General features: G+C 39.2%; 1 protein-coding gene across 1 annotated transcript in view; it reads right to left on the bottom strand.

Moving 5' to 3' along the window:
- Window positions 1-5,984: 5,984 nt before the first annotated feature.
- eif2s1b (eukaryotic translation initiation factor 2, subunit 1 alpha b) overlaps window positions 5,985-22,119 on the bottom strand; it is a 30,692-nt gene continuing 14,557 nt past the window's right edge. Inside the window, exons 5-8 of the mRNA XM_072266524.1 lie at window positions 19,599-19,705; window positions 18,115-18,212; window positions 9,980-10,123; window positions 5,985-8,458 (exon numbers count right to left, since the gene is read on the bottom strand). Coding sequence (XP_072122625.1) covers window positions 8,333-8,458; window positions 9,980-10,123; window positions 18,115-18,212; window positions 19,599-19,705 — 475 coding nt within the window. The 3' untranslated portion in view covers window positions 5,985-8,332. The remainder of the gene's footprint in view (window positions 8,459-9,979; window positions 10,124-18,114; window positions 18,213-19,598; window positions 19,706-22,119) is intronic.

Raw genomic sequence — 22,119 nt, 5'->3', positions numbered from 1 at the left:
AAAAAATCCTGCAAATGCTGGAAATCTGAAATAAAAACAAAAAATGTTGGGAACACTCAGCAGGTTAGGCTGTATCTGTGGAAAGAGAAAGAGTTAACACTTCAGATCAAATATCCCTGTTCAGAATCTTTCAATTTCCAAGGAAGGGTCTTCAGCCTGGAACGTTAGCTGTTTCTGCAGGTGCCGTCTCACTTGCTTTGTGCAGACATTTTCTATTAATTCAAAATCTGTCCATACAAATATTTTGTGTAATTTGGCTCTGCAATTTGTTGTACATTCCCTCCGGAACTGGATGAGATTTTTTTTGGGGTGGGGGGGTGGAGTTGGAGACAATCTAACACATCACAATTCAATAGAGACTTCTGAAGAAAGTATTTCAGACAGATGTCATCTTGTTGAGAGATAGTATAGAGGAGATGGAGACTGACAAAGACTAGAGCAGGAGCACACAAACAAATTTTCATTGCTAACAAAGGGAAGAGAGAAGATCTAGCAGGGCCACCAAATAGATGACAATAATACCAGAACTGTGCATGGGCTCAGTAAAGATTGGAATGAGAGCTTCCAGCTGAACTAATTAACTAATTTAGTTAATGACATGGGCAAAGATTGCATCATTGCAATTATATTACATTATAACACTTAGCTCTTGCCACATATTGACTTTGGTTATTGGAAAAAATTAATTTCACAGATTATTTATTGATCTTATTTTCTTTCCATAGCTCAATAGAGATTATAAGTGTGTAGGAATAGGCAGGATGAGTTTTGGGAGGTTTAGCTGACGGAACAAACTCGAATAATTTAGACAATGATGAAATAATTAGAGGAAAATCAATAAAGACCAAGCTAGCAATGGGCAAAAATATATAAAGGCTAAAATAGTTAGAGCTCAAATACAAAATAAGGATTAATGTAATGTACTACTGACCTTCTGATGTGAGAGGAGGGACCTGCATTCAGTTTAAGATTGTGAGATTTTAATTATCTACTTGGAGGCTGGGATCGACAGAAAATGGAATACACATGATTAGAACGATGCTCAGGGTACTTGGTTGGCTTCCCTAAAACAGAGGAAAAGCTGGAAATGATTGGGCAATTAGTCTGATATCTGTGCTATGAAAATTAGTGAAGACTATAGTCTACTGAAAGGTCCCAAAACCAAAGCATTAACTCTGTTTCTCTTTCCACAGATGGACCCCAATATGCAGAGTGTTTCCAGCATTTTGATTTATTTCGGATTTCCAGCATCTGCAGTTTAAAAAAAATATTTTTCACTTAGAATAATCTGGTTAAAAGGGAAAACCATTTTAAATTTATTAAAGGCAATCCATGTAATCTTAATTTTGAGGTAACAAAGTGGACTGATTAAGACAAGTTGTATGTTTGGGCAACATTTTGCAAAGGCAGTTTTTGTAAAGGTGAAGCACATGGTACTATTGAGACAAAAATAAGAAGCACAATAATGAAGGCAGACAACCATAAAAAAAGAGTATTAGGATAATTGTTTTTCATATATAAATTATCTGGACTGGTACAGGAGTGTATTTTTGAAATTTAAAGATGTTACAACATTTTGCAGCACAGTAACCAGTAAACAGGACGGTAGTGGAAACACAGGAGAATGGTAAAATGACCAGATGTATAAGCAATTAAATGCAGATAGATATGAAGGGATTGCTGACCAGAGGGATGAAAATTTGTAAATTCTTGTAGGTAGCAGGACAAGTGATAATATTGGTATAGATGGGTGGGTTTTTGCTTTAACCACCTTTCAGATAGTGACTTGTGTGAATGTTTTTTTTTCCCTCATTTCATTGAAAATCTTCCTAATTACTTTAAATCCAGTTATTTTTTTGACCAATTCATTGAGAAATTAGTTTTTTTAAAAAAATCCCTCTACAAGGCCTTATTTTGTTTTAAACATCACTATTGATTCTTCCTTCAGCCTCATCTGTTTCAAAAAAGTCTAGATTATCCTATCATTTCACAATAAAAATAATTCTGTCTTGGCAAAGAAATAGCAGATGGAATACAGTGTTGGAAATGGAGAGAAGATACAAAAAACTGAGGTGAAAAGGAACTTGGGAGTCCTTATCCAGGATTCCCTAAAGGTTAATTTGCAGTTTGAGTCTGTGCTGAGGAAGGCAAATGCAATGTTAGCATTCATTTTGAGAGGACTAGGATTTAAAAGCAAGGATGTAATGTTGAAACTTTATAAACACTGGTGAGGCCTCACTTGTAGTATTCTGAGCAGGTCTGGGCCCCTTTATCTTAGAAATGATGTGCTGAAACTGGAGAGGAAGTTCACGAAATTGATTCCAGGATTGAATGGCTTGTCATATGAAGAAGATTTGATGGCTCTGGGTCTGTATTTGCTGGAATTCAGAAGAATGAGGGGTGACCTCATTGAATTTTGACAAGCTTTTATGGAGTGGATGTGGAGAGTCTAAGACTAGAACACACAGCCTCAGAATGGAGGGGTATCCTTTTAGAATGGAGATGAGGAGGAATTTCTTTAGCCAGAGAATGGTAAATCTGTGGAATTCTTTGCCACAGGTGCCTGTGGAGGCCAAGTCTTTATGTATATTTGAGGCAGAGGTTTATAGATTCTTGATTGGTCAGGGCATGAAGGGATACGGGGAGAAGGAAGGGGGCTGAGAGGAAAATTGGATCAGCCATGAGGAAATGGCAGAGCAGACTTGATGGGCCAAATGACCTAATTCTGCTCCTATATCTTATGGTCTGATATCCCTGAAACTCTCATCTGCACTCCTTCCAGTGCACCCAAATCTTCTTGTAAGGACATAACTGAAACTATATATGGCACACAAACTGTGATCTAGTGTTTTGTACAGTTCAAGTGTAACTTCCCACCTTTGTATTGTGCCTCATCTAATAAAATATGCAAAATCCTTTAAAAAAAAATTCAAGATGGCATGCTCCCTTTAAGGATAAGTAAATGTGGCAAAATCCTTTCATTTTTCCAGATCTCAGTATCCTCCCATTTAATTATATTCCCTTGTTTCTTGCAACACCTCCTCAATGCGTCAGCTTACTTATTTGTCAGACTGTCCATGTCTTGTTGCAGTCTAAAGTTTTCTTCAATATGCATCCTGCCCATCCCTAGGAGCAAGACTCTGCATATCGATTGGATCTAGAATGACAAAATTGGATCACGTTGACAGCATAGGGGTCCAGAACAAGTCCACCTACAAAAATGCTGGCTACATCAAAACTAAAATATTGTATGTATATTTCAAGGAATATTCAACAATGAAGGGAATTAATATGGAATCCAAAAGCAATTATTTGAACATTTTTAAGAAATTAACAATATAAAGTCCTTCGGAAGCCAAAATTCTCCCTTGAAATGAGTGGTCAGAGTTGACAAAAAATAGGAAATCACATTACTTATCTTACTGATAACAAGGATTATAAAAGTGTATATGCATAGAATTGAATATAAAGCTGCAGTACCATTTGTGCAATATAATGAGGTAGTGTTGAGGCAACAATTATTGCGGCACAAAGTTAGTGAATCATTTTGTTTGAACAAAATTCGTGAAAAATTTGAAGCATTGAAATTTCTGGCTGTTTTCAATGATAAAAAAAACTGAGCAAAATATTCTCGTTTACTAAAGTGTGGGATGAAGGATTAAAGTTAGTAATTTAGATAGGGTCAATGTTCAGATTAGACAGCAAAGAAAGGAAAGAGCCATGAAAAAAACATTTACATTAATATAATTTAAGCATCACCATAAACTGACTGTACAGCTTGACATTTTCTGTGCTATAAATCACAGAGCTGTGTAATATACTATACTCTCATTGCTCCATTTGGTTAAGTCTTTACTGGCTGTGAGCAATACCAGCAATCCCATTCCCCCACTTATTTCTCTGTATTTGCACTCATGTTCATCTTCTCCACACAGATGCTCCTGCCACCCAGCGCTGTCCAGGGTAATTTACAGTAGACAATTCACTTACTAATCAATGTACCTTCAGATTGAGGAAGGAAACTAAGATACTGAAAAATACAAATGGAGTTACCGTGAGAATATGCAGGTTTCTCAAATATAGCAGAGGATGGGCATCATGTCAGTCCCTGGCCTCTGAGGCCACTCTCAGGTTGGAGGAACAACACTTCATATTGTCTAGGTAGCCTCCAACCTGATGGTAGGAACATTGATTTCTCCAGTTTTTGGTAATTCCCCACCCCCTTCAATTCCCCACTCTGCGGGCACTGCAGGAAAATTGTAGCAGGTGCATGGGATGGGGGGGGGGGGAAGAGGGGGTAGCACTGGTGCAGTTACACCCAGCCCTGAGACACCAGGCAAGTTCATTTGATTCCAAATAAGCCCTGGACAATAATTCTTTTTGTAAGTGTTGCTTCCTCAGAATTTTTTTTTTTACGATTTATGATAGATCGCTTGAAGCTGAACACAAACCTAATTTCAGACCTCTTGTATCATATAGAAAATTGGAGAAAAAATAAATTAACTTTTATTCAATGTTCTGTTCATGATTTTTGTTTGTACTGTGTCTGAGGCTTCTTGCTAAGTGTCCAACAATAATCAGCCACCATTGATGGATTCCAGTTGCCCTGATACTGTTTCCCCATGACTACAATGTCCTAGTGAAACATTTCATCATGCTTGGTCACTGACAACACCAAGATTTACAGCGAAGAAGTCTAAACGGGAATGCCGAAAATTAATCTTTTTGTGACATTTTGCACTTCATGGTTTTGTATGTTTGGATCATGTTGTCAATCAGCAGCACATACTTTGGTGCTCTGTTGTTGCCAAGAAAATTTTCAACAATATCCTTGAGTGCCTTCCATGTGATTTTCACCAGTCCTACCAGATTTTTGAACTGCCTACCATTGATGACCTGTTCGATTTGTAGACTAACAAAAATGCCTTCCTCAATCTTGACATCACTTATTCCCACTTCAATTATGAATTGAAATACAAATATTGGCAATTTCAAAAATGGTGTCATAGGGAAATTTCATAGTGATTTTCATGATCAGCGGGCCAAAATCCATAACATGCTCCCAAAAGTGTTCAGAAAGCAACAATCTTTGTTGTCCGGTGAAATTGGTTTATTGATCATTACAGAATGTTTCTCTGGTGGTTCCCACTTCCTAACCTTGATTCCCCTCTCCCTGCCTACTTTCCACTCAGTCCACAATTGAGACCCATATTAGGACCAGGTTTATCATCTCTCATGTCATGAATTTTTTTTGCAGTAGTACAATACATAATTACAATACTGTGCAAGAGTATTAGCACTTGTAGATACATATATATGCCCTAAGACTTTTGCACAGTATTGTACCTCTTTTCAGCTGCCTGTCACATCCCTCTAGTGACCCTCCTCCTTCCTTTTCTTCCATGGTCTACTCTCCTATCAGATTCCTTCTCCAGCCCTTTATCTTTTTCACCATCACACCCCTGTTAATTACTTCATCACCCCTCCCTACCCACCTCACTTCACCCTTCATCCTCTAGCTTGTCCTTCTTCCCTTCCCCCCACCTTCTTATTCTGGCATCATTCTCCTTCCTTTCCAGTCCTGATAAAGGGCCACAGACCAAAATGTGGACTGTTTTATTTCTTTAGATGCTGCCTGACCTGCTGAGTTCACCCAGCTTTTTGTAATTAAAGTTCTACTCTGAATCAAGGCAAACAATGTTGAGCCATAAAAGTTTGATTTTTCATAGGGAACTATATCAATTGTCATACTCAATCTTCAAATGAATGAACTATAGTGCCATGTTGGTAAATGAGGTGGTAGTCAAAGGAGAAATATTAGCCAAGGCATGGAGAACTGCCTAATGAATAGTAAAGTGCAAACAAATACACCTAAACTGGCAGAAAGGATCTAAGTTTCAAAATTTAGCATTTTCAGTGAAGCACGAAATTTTTTTCTTGTTCAGGTCCAAGAATAGAGATTCAGACCCAACTTCACAGGAAACTGAAGTTAATCAAATTTTATTGCACAAGCAAACTTTTGATATTAAGTCTCTTCTGTAATAAAACCAAATTTGCAAAAGGTTTCACCTCCTCCCACCCCAGAGAAACCGCCAAAATTTTAGTTTCTATCAAGACATGCCAAATTCAATTATCAAATAATACATTAATTATAGCTTACATTGCCTGTCTGAAAATATCAAAATCAAATGAATTGCTCTTACAGATTAAGTAATAAAAATGTTGGAAGTTGCATTATGGTAGAAATTCCCCATACTCTTTTCTATGGCACATAAACACTTACACTGTTCAACAATCAGGTTGTTACAAGTATTAAAATGGCACTAATAGGTACAGATTCTCTCCAGGAACTTTACACTGCAGAATCAACGTCTCACATTCCTCCTTAGAGGCCATGCAATTTAAACTTAAAAGTTAGCATTCCTGAAAAGGGTAAATATCTAAATAACCTAACAAATCCAGTGGTAGATATACCAAAGAAAATCAATTTAGAGGTGAAGGATTATGACTTAGCTATAACAACAAACAGATCATTAGACAATATATCTTAAATATGCAAATAATAAAGAACTGGTGGAGGACTGGTGGAGGTATTAAATGACAACTTTTACAGGAGTGTGAAGGAATGGGAACCGCGTTAAGTATAACTGTGTTATTAAAAAGTGACTGGAAAGGAAAAAAAAATGATACCACACACAAACGTAAAAGGTGCAGGGCAATTTTAACATAGCTTAGTTGGTCAAATGATGCTCTCTTCAATGTTTCAAATATCACTCAATGTAACAGGTGTGATATAGAGAGTTGCGAATATTACACCTGCTTTAGAAATTAGATGGTCTCTGATAATCTGCTTTCTGCTGAAATGGAAATCCTGATGGTTTGGCATCTGGCTCACCAGTGCTCTCACCAATGCCTTGTAACTATTTGGTTCAGTTTACCCATGCTCCCTTGAAACTTAATCATTTACTAGAAAACAGACAACAGAAAACTTGCTAATCCAGCACACAAATCTTGAGCTTACCAGATCAAGAGCTTTAAAACACATCATTCTCCAAAATTCAGTGGAAAGTTCACGATTCAAAATAAAATGAATAACTATTTGATGCACAGTTTAAGGACAGTCAATGAATTTACAAACCAGTGGGCATCTGGAAAATGTAATAAATGCTATGAGACTTCCATTTTACAATCCAAACTCTTTTCTGGGATCAATTCGTATTCTATGAATTTGTGATGTATTATAGTAATGAGTCCAGCATCACGTTTAATTGTTCCCCACATGGCACCAGTACTTAAGCAACGTCATGTTACCACAGTCTAACAAGCATTTGAAAATATGGCAAGACAATTCCAATAACCAAAAAAAAAAGTAAGTAATCTGCCTTAGTAAGCTAGATACCGAAGTGTTAATGCCACAAAAAAAAATTACTTTTAAGCCAACAAATGGTTTGGTTGGAAAGCAGAATTGGCAGCCTGTACTTGGGACATGAATATTTTTGCCTATTAAGATCACTTTCACAATTTGTGGGTGTGAGCTAACTGAGCATGAAAAATAGGCGAAGTTCAGAAGCAGGCTTAAGTTCTTGATATTTTAAGAACTAAATACATAATAGTTGTGAAAACTTTAGTGAAATATCAAAATAAAACACTAAAATTTTCAGCAGAAACACGCAGCCATACTATTTTTATAGTACTCAGCGTAAATGAATTAAGCCAAATTCATGATTAAAAATAGCATGCCAAATTTCATGTGCTGACAAGTTACACAATGAAAATGCAAAAACAGATTTGCAGAGAGAACTCAACTTGACTACAGGCAGCTTCCCCACATCAAAAGAAAATAGATGCTTTACTTTGTTACTCACAACTATTGATATATCAGATAGTGCATAAAGGCAGTGCCAAAAATACAAAATAAAAGGCTTGAAGTTTCAAAGATTATTTTGCCAATGTTTATTTTTTGTTAGATGTTCTGAATACAATCTTTTGAGAAAAAATTCCTTTCTTCCAGAGGATCAAATACTTGTAAAATTCCAATTAGTGATTTGCGTGGAAGACTGGCTGCAAATTTAACAGCAAGGATCAGCTTGCGTGCTTAATATTTTTTTAATAAAAACTCTAGCAGTTGCAGTTCAAAGAAGTTGATTAACCTGGTTTGTTTTTTAATTGATATGAAGATGTTCAGAACAGTAGCCAGTCACATTAGGAAAATGAGAAATGAAATATATGCATGAAGTATTTTGGATAAATCCAAAAAAAAAGATAGCTTTGTAGTCTGAATTTTGAAGGGAATTTTCTCTCTTCTGGTCAATTTCCAGAATCCAGTAAGTATTTAATCCTCATTTTTTGCTTCCATTTCATCTGCATCATCATCTCCGTCAACTTCAGCATTTTCCCGCTCCAGTCGCTCAAGTTGTCTAGCCAATTCTGTTTCATCAGTATCTGTAACCACCTTAGGCTGTAAAAGTCACAACAAATAAATGAAAAAATATAACAAGGTATAACCTAGGTTATATATGGTAATTCACCATCCATGTTTGGCTCACCTCAGTTTTAAACGATCAATCCCTTAATCTCAAACTGTACACCCAGGTCCTAAATATCCCACTCATGTAACCTTCCTGCATCTGGCCTGTTAAGCCTTTCAAGAAATGGTATATTTTATTTTATTTAGAGATACAGTGGGGAACAGGCCCAAAGAGCTGCAACACCCAGCAATTCACCTTTTTAACCCTAACCTATTCACAGGACAATTTACAACAACCAATTAACCCATTAAGTGGTCCATCTTTGGAAGCTGAGAGGAAACCGAACACGCAGAGGAAACCACACGTTTACAGGAAGGGCATACTAACTTCTTACAGACAATGTCGGAAATGAACTCTAATGGCCCAAACTGTAATAACGTTGCACTAACCGCTACTCCACCATGGTGCCAGCAAGTTCTATCTCTCTATATTTTAAGTCCAAGCACCCACCCCTGCAGAACCTCACTAGACACAGCCTGCCAAACTAAGAATTCCCATTCTTTGCTTTCCATCCGATAACCAATTCAATTCACGACATCTCCATATACTCTTTACACATTAGCCAAACTCTTGTACCTTACTGGAATCCTTCCAGAAACTGAAATGCACTATATCCCCGCTTCCCCCTTTATCTCTTCCATTACTCAAATCTTCAAGAACTCAACAGACGATTTTGTTTAACCCTTACATTATATAATTATGCCCTTCATTATTGTCTTGAGCAATTGCCCTGCTACTGACAGTAGACTAACAGTTTGTCATTTCCTTATCGATGATAGCGGTCCCTACCCATGTCTAGTGAACAGCCCACAACTGCTGATTTGTATAAAATATTGTGTTGGGCTATGAAGGCATAATCTGACCCAACTCCAAATTCTTCAGTAGAATAGAAAATAACTCAAGCCCTTCAATGTGGCTGGGGCCTACTGGGATTGGATTGTGTAACTATTTTTCAGTGTACAACCTCGCAGCATATAGTTCAATGTTTCCAAGATGGGACCACTTACTAAACTGTCCAGTCTTGTTTGCAAAGCCAGCCAGTTTTTACTCAAAGTACATAGAGGAAAATTTTTTTAGGTAGAGGGTGGTGAATCTACGGAATTCATTGCCACTGACAGCTTTTAGTCATCAGGTATGTCTAAGGCAGAGGTTAATAGGCCTCAATTAGTAAGGGTGTCAAAGGTTATGGGGAAAAGTCAGGTAACTGGGGTTGAGAGGGAAAACTACGTATAGCTGAATGTCACAGCTGGCTTGATAGGCCAAATAGCCTAATTCTGCTCCCATGTCTTGTGGTTTTATATAGTGGCGTGGTTGAAATCACTTGAGCACAAAATGGGAACAGGAAGCACTTTCACAACCACAGTAACTTTGTCTACCATATATGTAAGTCCATATATTGCACTAGAGAATTTAATATAGGAATAACAGCAAGCCAAAAACAAGAGACTGACCTCCATCTGGATGTTGAAAACGCCTCTTTTCTCCTCTATACGTTCTTTAATTGCCGACATAGCTTGGTTTAGAATAGAAAGACCTTCTGTACGCTCAAGTGTTGTGGTAGTCATGACATATCTTGGAGGAGCTATGAGATTTATCTGGATAGAGAGGAAAAGTCAAGTATTAATGCATTTTGTCAAAATTACACTGGATTTAGTTATTGATGATCAGGGGAGGAAAACAAAAATCACTAAAATTTGTAATTTCATCCATGCATAGTTGATGAGGACCAAGCTAATTGATGTGCCCCTGAAATATTTAAACTAATATCTGCATGATGCATTCTGCACTACCAGAATCTTTTTGTTTAAACTTCATTTGAACCATTCCTTCACACAATTACAAACTGAAAGTTAGCCTACACAAGCTTTCATTAGTGATCCATAAATCAACTTTTTTTTTAAATTCTCAGTGTTCAAATGATCCAAACCTCTTGTTTTCAACACAAACACGAGGAATTCTGCAGATGCTGGAAATTCAAGCAACACACATCAAAGTTGCTGGCAAACACAGCAGGTTAGGCAGCATCTCTAGGAAGAGGTACAGTCATAAGCATAGAGGGAGTAGAATCTCTTACTAACTCTTCCTTCAGTTAGTCCGGACGAAGGGTCTCGGCCTGAAATGTCGACTGTACCTCTTCCGAGAGATGCTGCCTGACCTGCTGCATTCACCAGCAACCTTGATGTGTGTTGCTTTTGCTTTCAAGATCACTTAATTAAATCAATGAATTTTGATATCCCTGGTTACTGATATTTTCTTAGTGGATTGGTTGTTTGGCTTAAATTATTGCCCAAATCCGCTTCAACACACACAAAATGCTGGAGGAACTCATCAGGTCAGGCAGCATCTATGGAAAACAGTATAGTTGACGTTTCATGCTGAGACCCTTCATCAGGATTGAAACGTAAGAAGGTGGGGGAAGGGAGAAAGTAGTACAAGGTGGCAGGTGATAAGTGAAACCAGGGGAGGGGGAGGGGTGAAGTGAAGACCTGGGAAGTCGATTGGTGAAAGAGAGAGAGAAATGACTGGAGAAGGGGGATCTGATGGGAGAGGATAGAAGACCATGGAAGAAAGGGAAGGGGTGAAGCACCAGAGAGAGGTAATGGGCTGGTAAGAAGATAAGGTGAGGTAAGGTCATAACATCAACCTAGGTAGCCAAACATTTTAATCACATCAGGGGTTAAAAATGTCTGGTAAATTCCTTATTAATTAACCTTTAGCAACACACACAAAATGCTGGTGGAATGCAGCAGGCCAGACAGCATCCATAGGAAGAAGCACAGTTGACGTTTCGGGCCAAGACCCTTGAATTGTTGCTTGAATTTCCAGCATCTGCAGATTTTCTCATGTTTGCGTAATTAACCTCTAGACCTGGTCTCCACGGTAACTGGAAACATCTAACTTGTGAAATGTGGTCATGATTTCCAAGTCATGAAACTACAATGATTTTCACAATCAACCTAACAAAGCATCTCAGCATGATTCAGTTCACACACCAAGCTCAACCAGGGTGAATGATGGTGTGTTCAAGGAATTTGTGCAACTCTACTCCAACACGAGTCATGGGTCTGGATATGAGAAACAGAACCGGAGCAAATGTTTGCAATGAAAATTGTTTGCAACATCTATTTCAAGGTAATTTGGGCATTTTGGTTTTAAATTCAAGTTAAAAAGAACAATATCCTCATTCTCCTTGGTAGTTAACCTCACCCTTTGAGGCACGAACAAAGGCTGCCTTACATGACTATGAAGGCAGTGGAGACCATGCACATCACTAAATGTGTAATCAGTATGTGGCCAATGTCTATAGATTAAAATACACTACGTATGTGCAAGTGATTTCAGAAATTTAATTTTGCAAACAAGTCCTTGACTTTCACACTGATGGTTACATTATGTACAAACGTCTGTAGTTAAAAATACCAAAAGGTAAACTTTAAAAAAAGGATAACACTGAGTTTTGACAGACCTGATTTTATTAAAGTATAATTATATCAAATTACAGGTATAGTGAATATGTTTTTAACATGACTTTGAATTGAACATTTTAAAGATTTGGTTAACTGGATAAAGTTTGTTATAAGTGGAAAAAGTTATCACTGCATGAGTTAAAACAAACTGTTAACTTGCTATAACAATATTGTTTAAGAATTTTTTTGAATATTTTTAACTACATTGTGTAACCTCCAGTATAAATAGGAGGGGTTTGCCAGTTACAAAATCTATACAGGCACATGCAGAAATCAGAAGCTACGTGTGGTGAATCACTGCTGCAAAAGTTATTTTTGCTAAAATCAAAAGTACAATTTAATATTGAGCCAGAAAGTCTATAATGCAAAGGTTTGTGTATGCCAGCATAAAATAACTTAAACTGAAAGCAGCATACTACACAAAACACGTAAAGTCCTTTTCAAATTAACTTAAGGGCTTGTGGCTCATAACAATGGAATTTGATCCCTTAACCCACAGGTCAAATTGCACTAAAATTTGGATTTGTTACTTTTTATTCTCACTTTTCTCCCTCTGAGGATTTACTTCATATTCTCTATCCAAGTACACTTCCAGCAACAAGCTCAAGACCCCAACTTTTGTACTGACCCCAAAAAGACTAGATTCTACCCCACTTACCAAAAAAAATTCCTGAAACTACCTAGTCTTCCCTTTCTATTGCAAATCCACCTCAAGACCTGAATCTGATAGCTCAGTTCAATTCCTCCAATAGTTCTGTAATCAATATAGTTAAGTCAAAAAGATATCTATATATACACACACACAAATTGATAAATAGGTTTCTTATTGTAACATGTACTGGGGAACAGTGAAAAACTTGTCTTGCATACTGTCCATACAGAGCAATAGTGCACAGTAAAGGATAAAGTGTTACATGTCAGAAAAAGTACAGTGCAGGTAGACAATAATGTGCAAGGTCACAATGAGGTAGACTGTGGTCAAGAATACATCTTAATAAGAGAACTGTTCAATGTCAAAGATTGCAGAGAGACATTGATAGGATGCAGAAGTAGGCTGAGAAGTGGCAGATGGAGTTCAACCTGGAGAAGTGTGAGGTGGTACACTTTGGAAGGACAAACTCCAAGGCAGAGTACAAAGTAAATGGCAGGATACTTGGTAGTGTGGAGGAGCAGAGGGATCTCGGGGTACATGTCCACAGATCCCTGAAAGTTGCCTCACAGGTGGATAGGGTAGTTAAGAAAGCTTATGGGGTGTTAGCTTTCGTAAGTCGAGGGATAGAGTTTAAGAGTCGCGATGTAATGATGCAGCTCTATAAAACTCTGGTTAGGCCACACTTGGAGTATTGGTCACCTCACTATAGGAAGGATGTGGAAGCACTGGAAAGGGTACAGAGGAGATTTACCAGGATGCTGCCTGGTTTAGAAAGTATGCATTATGATCAGAGATCAAGGGAGCTAGGGCTTTACTCTTTGGAGAGGAGGAGGATGACAGGAGACATGATAGAGGTGTACAAGATAATAAGAGGAATAGATAGAGTGGATAGCCAGTGCTTCTTCCGCAGGGCACCACTGCTCAATACAAGAGGACATGGCTTTAAGGTAAGGGGTGGGAAGTTCAAGGGGGATATTAGAGGAAGGTTTTTTACTCAGAGAGTGGTTAGTGCGTGGAATGCACTGCCTGAGTCAGTGGTGGAGGGAGATACACTCATGAAGTTTAAGAGACTACTAGACAGGTATATGGAGGAATTTAAGGTGGGGGCTTATATGGAAGGCAAGGTTTGAGGGTCGGCACAACATTGTGGGCCGAAGGGCCTGTACTGTGCTGTACTATTCTACGTTCTACCTTATAACAATGGAAGAGAAAGTGCCCTTGATCCTGATGGTAAGTGCTTTCAGGATTTTGTATACTCTACCCAATTCTATATGGAAAACCATGGTCACCAAAGTCCGCATCGGATATGGTACCTAGACAGACAGTTCCAATCAGAGGGGAGTGGGGGTAGGGGAAGAATAATGCCTGTGCTAAGTGGAGTCTTTGATTATACTGGCTGATTAACCGAGGCAGTGAAAAGGACAGACAGAATCTATGGAGCCAAAGCTAGTTTCTATGATGTGCTAAACTGTGTCCACAACTCTTCAGTTTCTTGCAGTCAAGGGCAAAGCAGCTGCCATACCAAGCTGTGACGCTTTCTATGGGACTTTGACAAAAATTTAGTGAAGAAGCAGAGGCATTGGTGAGTTTTCTTGGTTGTAGCTTCAGCATAGTTGAATAAGGCAGACTATTTATCAGATTCACTTCTAAGAACTTGAAACTCAACTTCCTCAACCTCAGCACCATTGATGTAGTACCTTCACCCCTCCCCCTTTGAAGTCAATGACCAGCTCTTTTGGTTTCCTGACAAGGAGAAAAAGACTGTTGTCATGACAGCATGTCACCAGGTCATCAGCACTCTATTGTCTTCTTGTACTCAGACTCATTGTTATTTGAGATATGGTCCACTACAGCGCTCTCATCTGCAAATATGCAGATGGAACTAGGAGCAGAATGTGCCGACGCAGCAACGAGTATACAGGGAATAGAGTAGTGTGCTGAAGATGCAGTCTCGTGGGGCGCAAATGTTAAGGATAAACGTGGCAGAAGTGTTGCTGCTGGTCGTTATTGATGTCAAAAAGTCAAGGATTCATTTCAGAGGAAGGTGTTGGGTCCCAAGTTTAGCAGTTTGGAAACAAGTCTGCTTGAAATTACAATATTGAAGGTGAAGCTGTAGTCAGACAGCAATAGTCCAGCACAGGTACCTTTACTGTCCAGACACTTCAGAGATGACTGTCGGGAGATGGCATCTGCCTTGAGCCCGTTTTGGCAGTAGATGAGTTGCGGTGGATTAAGGTTCTCTAGGAAGCTAGTGTTAACCCATCCCATGACGAGCCTCTCATTGCACACTGACGGTGGATATCACAGCACTGAAAGGTAGTCACTGAGGCACGTTTACTTGTTTTTCTTAGGTAGTACAATGATAGTGATCTTCTTACAGCAGATGAGAACTTCAGATTGAAGCATGGAGAGGTTAAAAAGTCAGTAAATATCCCTGCCAGCTGATCTGTGCAGCATCTAAGTACATGGCTAAGGACACTAGCCGGGCCAGTTAACTTTCCATGGGTTGACTCTCTGGAAGACGAAAGTTACATCTCCAGTGGACTTAATAAAAAAGCACAATGCCAATTCAAAGACAGAGACTAGGCACTGATTCAGGGATATTCAATATTCAGGAGGGATAGACATGAAGGAAGGGGAGGTGGGGTGGCGTTGCTGGTTAAAGAAGAGATTAACGCAATAGAAAGGAAGGACATAAGCCGGGAAGATGTGGAATCGATATGGGTAGAGCTGCGTAACACTAAGGGGCAGAAGACGCTGGTGGGAGTTGTGTACAGGCCACCTAACAGTAGTAGTGAGGTCGGAGATGGTATTAAAGAGGAAATTAGAAGTGTGTGCAATAAAGGAACAGCAGTTATAATGGGTGACTTCAATCTACATGTAGATTGGGTAAACCAAATTGGTAAAGGTGCTGAGGAAGAGGATTTCTTGGAATGTATGCGGGATGGTTTTTTGAACCAACATGTCGAGGAACCAACTAGAGAGCAGGCTATTCTGGACTGGGTTTTGAGCAATGAGGAAGGGTTAATTAGCAATCTTGTCGTGAGAGGCCCCTTGGGTAAGAGTGACCATAATATGGTGGAATTCTTCATTAAGATGGAGAGTGACATAGTTAATTCAGAAACAAAGGTTCTGAACTTAAAGAGGGGTAACTTTGAAGGTATGAGACGTGAATTAGCTAAGATAGACTGGCAAATGACACTTAAAGGATTGACGGTGGATATGCAATGGCAAGCATTTAAAGGTTGCATGGATGAACTACAACAATTGTTCATCCCAGTTTGGCAAAAGAATAAATCAAGGAAGGTAGTGCACCCGTGGCTGACAAGAGAAATTAGGGATAGTATCAATTCCAAAGAAGAAGCATACAAATTAGCCAGAGAAAGTGGCTCACCTGAGGACTGGGAGAAATTCAGAGTTCAGCAGAGGAGGACAAAGGGCTTAATTAGGAAGGGGAAAAAAGATTATGAGAGAAAACTGGCAGGAAACGTAAAAACAGACTGTAAAAGCTTTTATAGATATGTAAAAAGGAAAAGACTGGTAAAGACAAATGTAGGTCCCCTGCAGACAGAAACAGGTGAATTGATTATGGGGAGCAAGGACATGGCAGACCAATTGAATAATTACTTTGGTTCTGTCTTCACTAAGGAGGACATAAATAATCTTCCAGAAATTGTAGGGGACAGAGGGTCCAGTGAGATGGAGGAACTGAGCGAAATACATGTTAGTAGGGAAGTGGTGTTAGGTAAATTGAAGGGATTGAAGGCAGATAATTCCCCAGGGCCAGATGGTCTGCATCCCAGGGTGCTTAAGGAAGTAGCCCAAGAAATAGTGGATGCATTAGTGATAATTTTTCAAAACTCGTTAGATTCTGGACTAGTTCTTGAGGATTGGAGGGTGGCTAATGTAACTCCACTTTTTAAAAAAGGAGGGAGAGAGAAACCGGGGAATTATAGACCGGTTAGCCTAACGTCGGTGGTGGGGAAACTGCTGGAGTCAGTTATCAAGGATGTGATAACAGCACATTTGGAAAGCGGTGAAATGATCGGACAAAGTCAGCATGGATTTGTGAAAGGAAAATCATGTCTGACGAATCTCATAGAATTTTTTGAGGATGTAACTAGTAGAGTGGATAGGGGAGAACCAGTGGATGTGGTATATTTGGATTTTCAGAAGGCTTTTGACAAGGTCCCACACAGGAGATTAGTGTGCAAACTTAAAGCACACGGTATTGGGGGTAAGGTGTTGGTGTGGGTGGAGAGTTGGTTAGCAGACAGGAAGCAAAGAGTGGGAATAAACGGGACCTTTTCAGAATGGCAGGCGGTGACTAGTGGGGTACCGCAAGGCTCAGTGCTGGGACCCCAGTTGTTTACAATATATATTAATGACTTGGATGAGGGAATTAAATGCAGCATCTCCAAGTTTGCGGATGACACGAAGCTGGGTGGCAGTGTTAGCTGTGAGGAGGATGCTAAGAGGATGCAGGGTGACTTGGATAGGTTGGGTGAGTGGGCAAATTCATGGCAGATGCAATTTAATGTGGATAAATGTGAAGTTATCCACTTTGGTGGCAAAAATAGGAAAACAGATTATTATCTGAATGGTGGCCGATTAGGAAAAGGGGAGGTGCAACGAGACCTGGGTGTCATTATACACCAATCATTGAGAGTGGGCATGCAGGTACAGCAGGCGGTGAAAAAGGCGAATGGTATGCTGGCATTTATAGCGAGAGGATTCGAGTACAGGAGCAGGGAGGTACTACTGCAGTTGTACAAGGCCTTGGTGAGACCACACCTGGAGTATTGTGTGCAGTTTTGGTCCCCTAATCTGAGGAAAGACATCCTTGCCATAGAGGGAGTACAAAGAAGGTTCACCAGATTGATTCCTGGGATGGCAGGACTTTCATATGAAGAAAGACTGGATGAACTGGGCTTGTACTCGTTGGAATTTAGAAGATTGAGGGGGATCTGATTGAAACGTATAAGATTCTAAAGGGATTGGACAGGCTAGATGCAGGAAGATTGTTCCTGATGTTGGGGAAGTCCAGAACGAGGGGCCACAGTTTGAGGATAGAGGGGAAGCCTTTTAGGACCGAGATTAGGAAAAACCTCTTCACACAGAGAGTGGTGAATCTGTGGAATTCTCTGCCACAGGAAACAGTTGAGGCCAGTTCATTGGCTATATTTAAGAGGGAGTTAGATATGGCCCTTGTGGCTACGGGGGGGGGGGGGGTCAGGGGGTATGGAGGGAAGGCTGGGGCGGTGTTCTGAGTTGGATGATCAGCCATGATCATAATAAATGGCGATGCAGGCTCGAAGGGCCGAATGGCCTACTCCTGCACCCATTTTCTATGTTTCTCTACATTGAAAAACCCTTTACCCATAATGCTTCCAGCTTGTGCAGTTATTTTTTGTTCTAACAAGTCATTGCCATTATAAAGTGCTGACATTTATCCTCCCCTACTCACCTTAATGGGCATGCTTTCTGTAGAACACTCTAGACCAGCTCGAAGTGCCTCTTTTACAGCATCAATACCTTCATATCCGTAACACGCAACTTCAATATCTAGTTTTAAACAGAAAATGATAATTGAGGAACTTGAGTGAAAATTGAAGTGGGAAAATAAAACAAAGTTGTCCCATTGTTGTCAACTAACCACAATAATGGCATTCAATGTGTACGACCATTAACAAAACAGGGCCCGTGATGGAGCATTACTCAATAAAATTTCACAGTGACCTATAGGCAAATGTTCAAGGTAATGATTAAAATCATGACCAAACATCTAGATTTAGGATTAGATCAATAGTGGAATGAGAAACAGAGATTTAGGTAATGATTCCAGGGCTAAGGGGCTTCCAGTTGATTGACAGTAGATGCAAGGGTGCAAAAAAATAAATTAGACTGAGGATTTTAGATGTGCTGATATTCAAGGTTAAGATTAGAAAAAAAGTATTGATTATGGCAAGACATCAGATGCCAACATATGCATCAGAATTTAAAAACTTAGCCATTACTCTACTTGACAGAAATACAAATTTATGAGCGAAGAGCAGAAGGATAAACAACAAAATCCAAGTTACAAAATTATTTAAGAGTTCTGGATGTTTGTAGATAGTAGATAAGCTATGTTTTCTAATTAACTTCCTGATTCAGCCTATTTCTTTTCTATCACTTTCACCCTCCCACCAGAAAGTAATTTTCTGGAAACCTATTCACGAGGATCAGCTCCACCCTGCCTGATTGAGACACTATCCCAATACCACATCTCCATCGCAATTCAAAAATCGGTGACTGATTTGAAGCTGTCTTTTCAGGACAAGATGCCATGGCCACAGGAGAACAACAGTGCAGACAGCTTGTTTATCTCTTGGCACTTTGTTTATGGACCCCAAAAAGAAAAAAAAAAGAGGTCCACATACCATAAGATTAAATTGTACAAAATGTCAAAATGAAAGTAAAGAATATTTGTTTTAACTTCAGTTCACTTTGCAGGTAGTTCAGAAGTGTAGAAATGCATGCAGCTGGACAGAAAAGCTCAATACCTTGCTCGCATGCACAATCTATTTATTATGACTTTGTTTTGATATTTGAGTGGGGGGGGCTGTAAATGCAGGCATAAAAACATTTATACTTATGAACTTTACATAATGGCAGATCTGGAAGTGTATACATTTTTAAACAGGTATGAGCAAACCTGCATCATACTCCTTCCTAGCATACCAAATTTATGTACAGCCTATGGACAAGCTCTTAGGAGACCAGTAGGGTAGGTTTGATGGTAACTGCGGGACTGTGGGCATCATCTTTCACGCAGAAGCTCTGTTCCAACTTGCAAACTGTCTGGGTTATGAACAGTTCCCAGAAACTGAACCCTGTTGCAACCTCTACAAACCCAAAATAGACAGTCTATCCCTTATGCCCGGACAGCATTACAGAATCATTACGTACCTGCTCGAATTTTAACAGCCTGTGGGGTCAGACGCCGTCTAATATTTTCGAGTAATACACTCCGCTCTTCTTCTGTCAAGTCAAGACTGTCCAGAATGGTAGGGTCTCTACAGAGGAGTTTGGGGGGGGGGGGGGGGGGTGCGGAAAAGGAGGTGTTGGAAAACCAGAAGGGAATAACATAAGTCATATACTAAGAATATCAGACTAAATAAGCCCAAACAACAATCTATTACAGCAACATAAAAAACAAAACTAATAAAACGTACTTTCTTCTTAAAGTGTGAGAAACAGTTTGCATCAACCAAGGTTCTTGTATGTTTAAGCAGGTAATTCCACCACACACACACACACACACTAGCTGAGCCAGACAAGGAACACATTTAATAAATTCATAGCTTGCTATCCATTAACTGCTTTCAAAAGCTAAAAATCAACCTTCCACCATGCTTCTCAGTTGGGATAAGGTATTGGTGTGCAGTGCCCTTTCTCCTCCAAACGTAACGATGTGCATTTCTACCAAAACATTCAAATTTTGTCTCACCTGTTCACAGAACATTGTCCCAAAAGCATGGTGGAACATCCAGGTAGTCTTTTGCAAACTTGAGACGTGCAGCAATGTTTATTTTTTGGAGAGCTGTGGTTTCCTCTATAGTGTCCTTCCATAAACACCATACTTTTTCAGCGTTTTTGTTATAGTGAACACATGAACAGACAGAGATTTTAGCAAGTTCTAGAGATGTCTGCAGGTCTTTTACTGTTGGGTTCTTTTTCACCTTCAGCATTGCACATAATGCTCGGTGTGATCTTTGCAGAACGTCCACTCCTAGGGAGAGTAGTAACAGTGCTGAATTTCCTCCATTTGTGGACAGTTTCTCTTACTGTGCACTGATGAACATGCAGGGCTTTAGAAATGCTTTTGTAGCCTTTCCCAGCTTTGTGCATCTCTACAATTCTTCTAAGATCCTGGGAAAGTTGTTTTGATCAAGGTGTGATGCACATAAAACAGATTTGTCAGTAACCTGGCTTGATATTTTTTTTTAATAGATCCAGGCACCTCTACAACCCACACATCCAATCTCATCTCATTGATTGGGACACCTGACTCCAAATAGCTTTTGCAGAAGGCATTACCCCAGAGGTTCACATACTTTTTTTTAACCTAGACAGTGGTTGTTTAAATGGTGTACTCAGTATTGAAAAGAAGTTAGTAGCTTAGGCAGATTGTCTTTGTCTATTATTGTGACTTAAATAAAGATCAGATCACATTTTATGAGTAATGTAGAAAACTAGGTAATTGCAAAGGGTTCACAGACTTTTTCTTGGAACTGTATGTGCCTCAACTCTTTTTGCCTTGGCCTTCGTTTTTTTTTTAAATATTTAGAGCGCTGAGTGAAAGATTTGTCAAAGATAAATAAGAGGAGGGGGAGAATGCTGTGTATTTGTAGGAGTTATGTGCTCATATTTACAAATAGCCATTACTGTGAGAAGCTTGACAACAAATGCCCAAACTAAATTGGCCAAATGTTTCTTATCCATATGCATAAGTCATTGTACTTTTTTAAAATAAGCACCTTTTGTGGTGAATGTAGTTATAAATTTACACATTTTTGAGCTCCCAATGCTGGAAACACTTTATCCATGCTAGATCTGAAATTATTCCTGTATTTCAGTTCTTTGATAGTTGTTCCATGTGATTGCCTTTTTATTTTCCTTTTGTTTTTTCCCTTTTACTTGTAACTTCAGAGATCAGGAGGAGTGGGGAAGTAGAAAATAGATGCCCCTTGTTCAATAACTGATCTGACAAATGAGATGATGTGAAGTAATGTGCAGGGCTAATGATAACTAAATCACTGAGTTTGAAACGCAAATCTACCTTGTATCCAGATGATGGATATGTGTTGAGGGGTTGATTGGACTTGTCTTGTAGTAGCATGAACCTTTTCAGTTTATTTGCTTCTATCATATTTTGTATATAGATAGAGGTAATGTTGTATGGAGTGTATGTGCAAATTTTCCTGAGTTGCTTGCCTGAGTGATTCTGTAAGTAAATGTGCACGAGAAGTGTCTTGAGACATATAATGTAAAGTTTGGACATTTGTGTGCACTTCATTTGTTTAAGATAATTCTTTATTGGGCAGTGTTGTTGAACAAAATTTTCGTCAGCATTAATTTTGTTGATCAGTACAACTTAATGTTTTAGGAACTGTCCTTTTAAAAGCAAGCACAGGACAATACCAGTGATTCATTAGTATCAAGCCGATCTTCACTTGTAATTCAACAAGAAATGCACATCGTTACGTTTGGAGGAAAAAGGGCACTGCACACCAACACCTTATCCCGACTGAGAAGCATGGTGGAAGGAGCATCATGGTTTAGGACTGCTTTCCGGTCTCAGGGCCTGGACAGCTTGTAATCGTTGAGTGAACAATGAATTCAAAATTGTATCATTGCAAAATTGCTATTTTACAGGAGAATATCAGGGTAGTGGTGTACAACCTGAAGCTTAATAGAAGCTGCTTGC

Source organism: Mobula birostris, chromosome 1 (genome assembly GCF_030028105.1).
Source record: "Mobula birostris isolate sMobBir1 chromosome 1, sMobBir1.hap1, whole genome shotgun sequence".
NCBI classification, from domain to species: Eukaryota; Metazoa; Chordata; class Chondrichthyes; order Myliobatiformes; family Myliobatidae; genus Mobula; species Mobula birostris.
The sequence above is the reverse complement of the archived record's forward strand: the minus strand, read 5'-3'. Positions and strand labels throughout refer to the sequence as shown.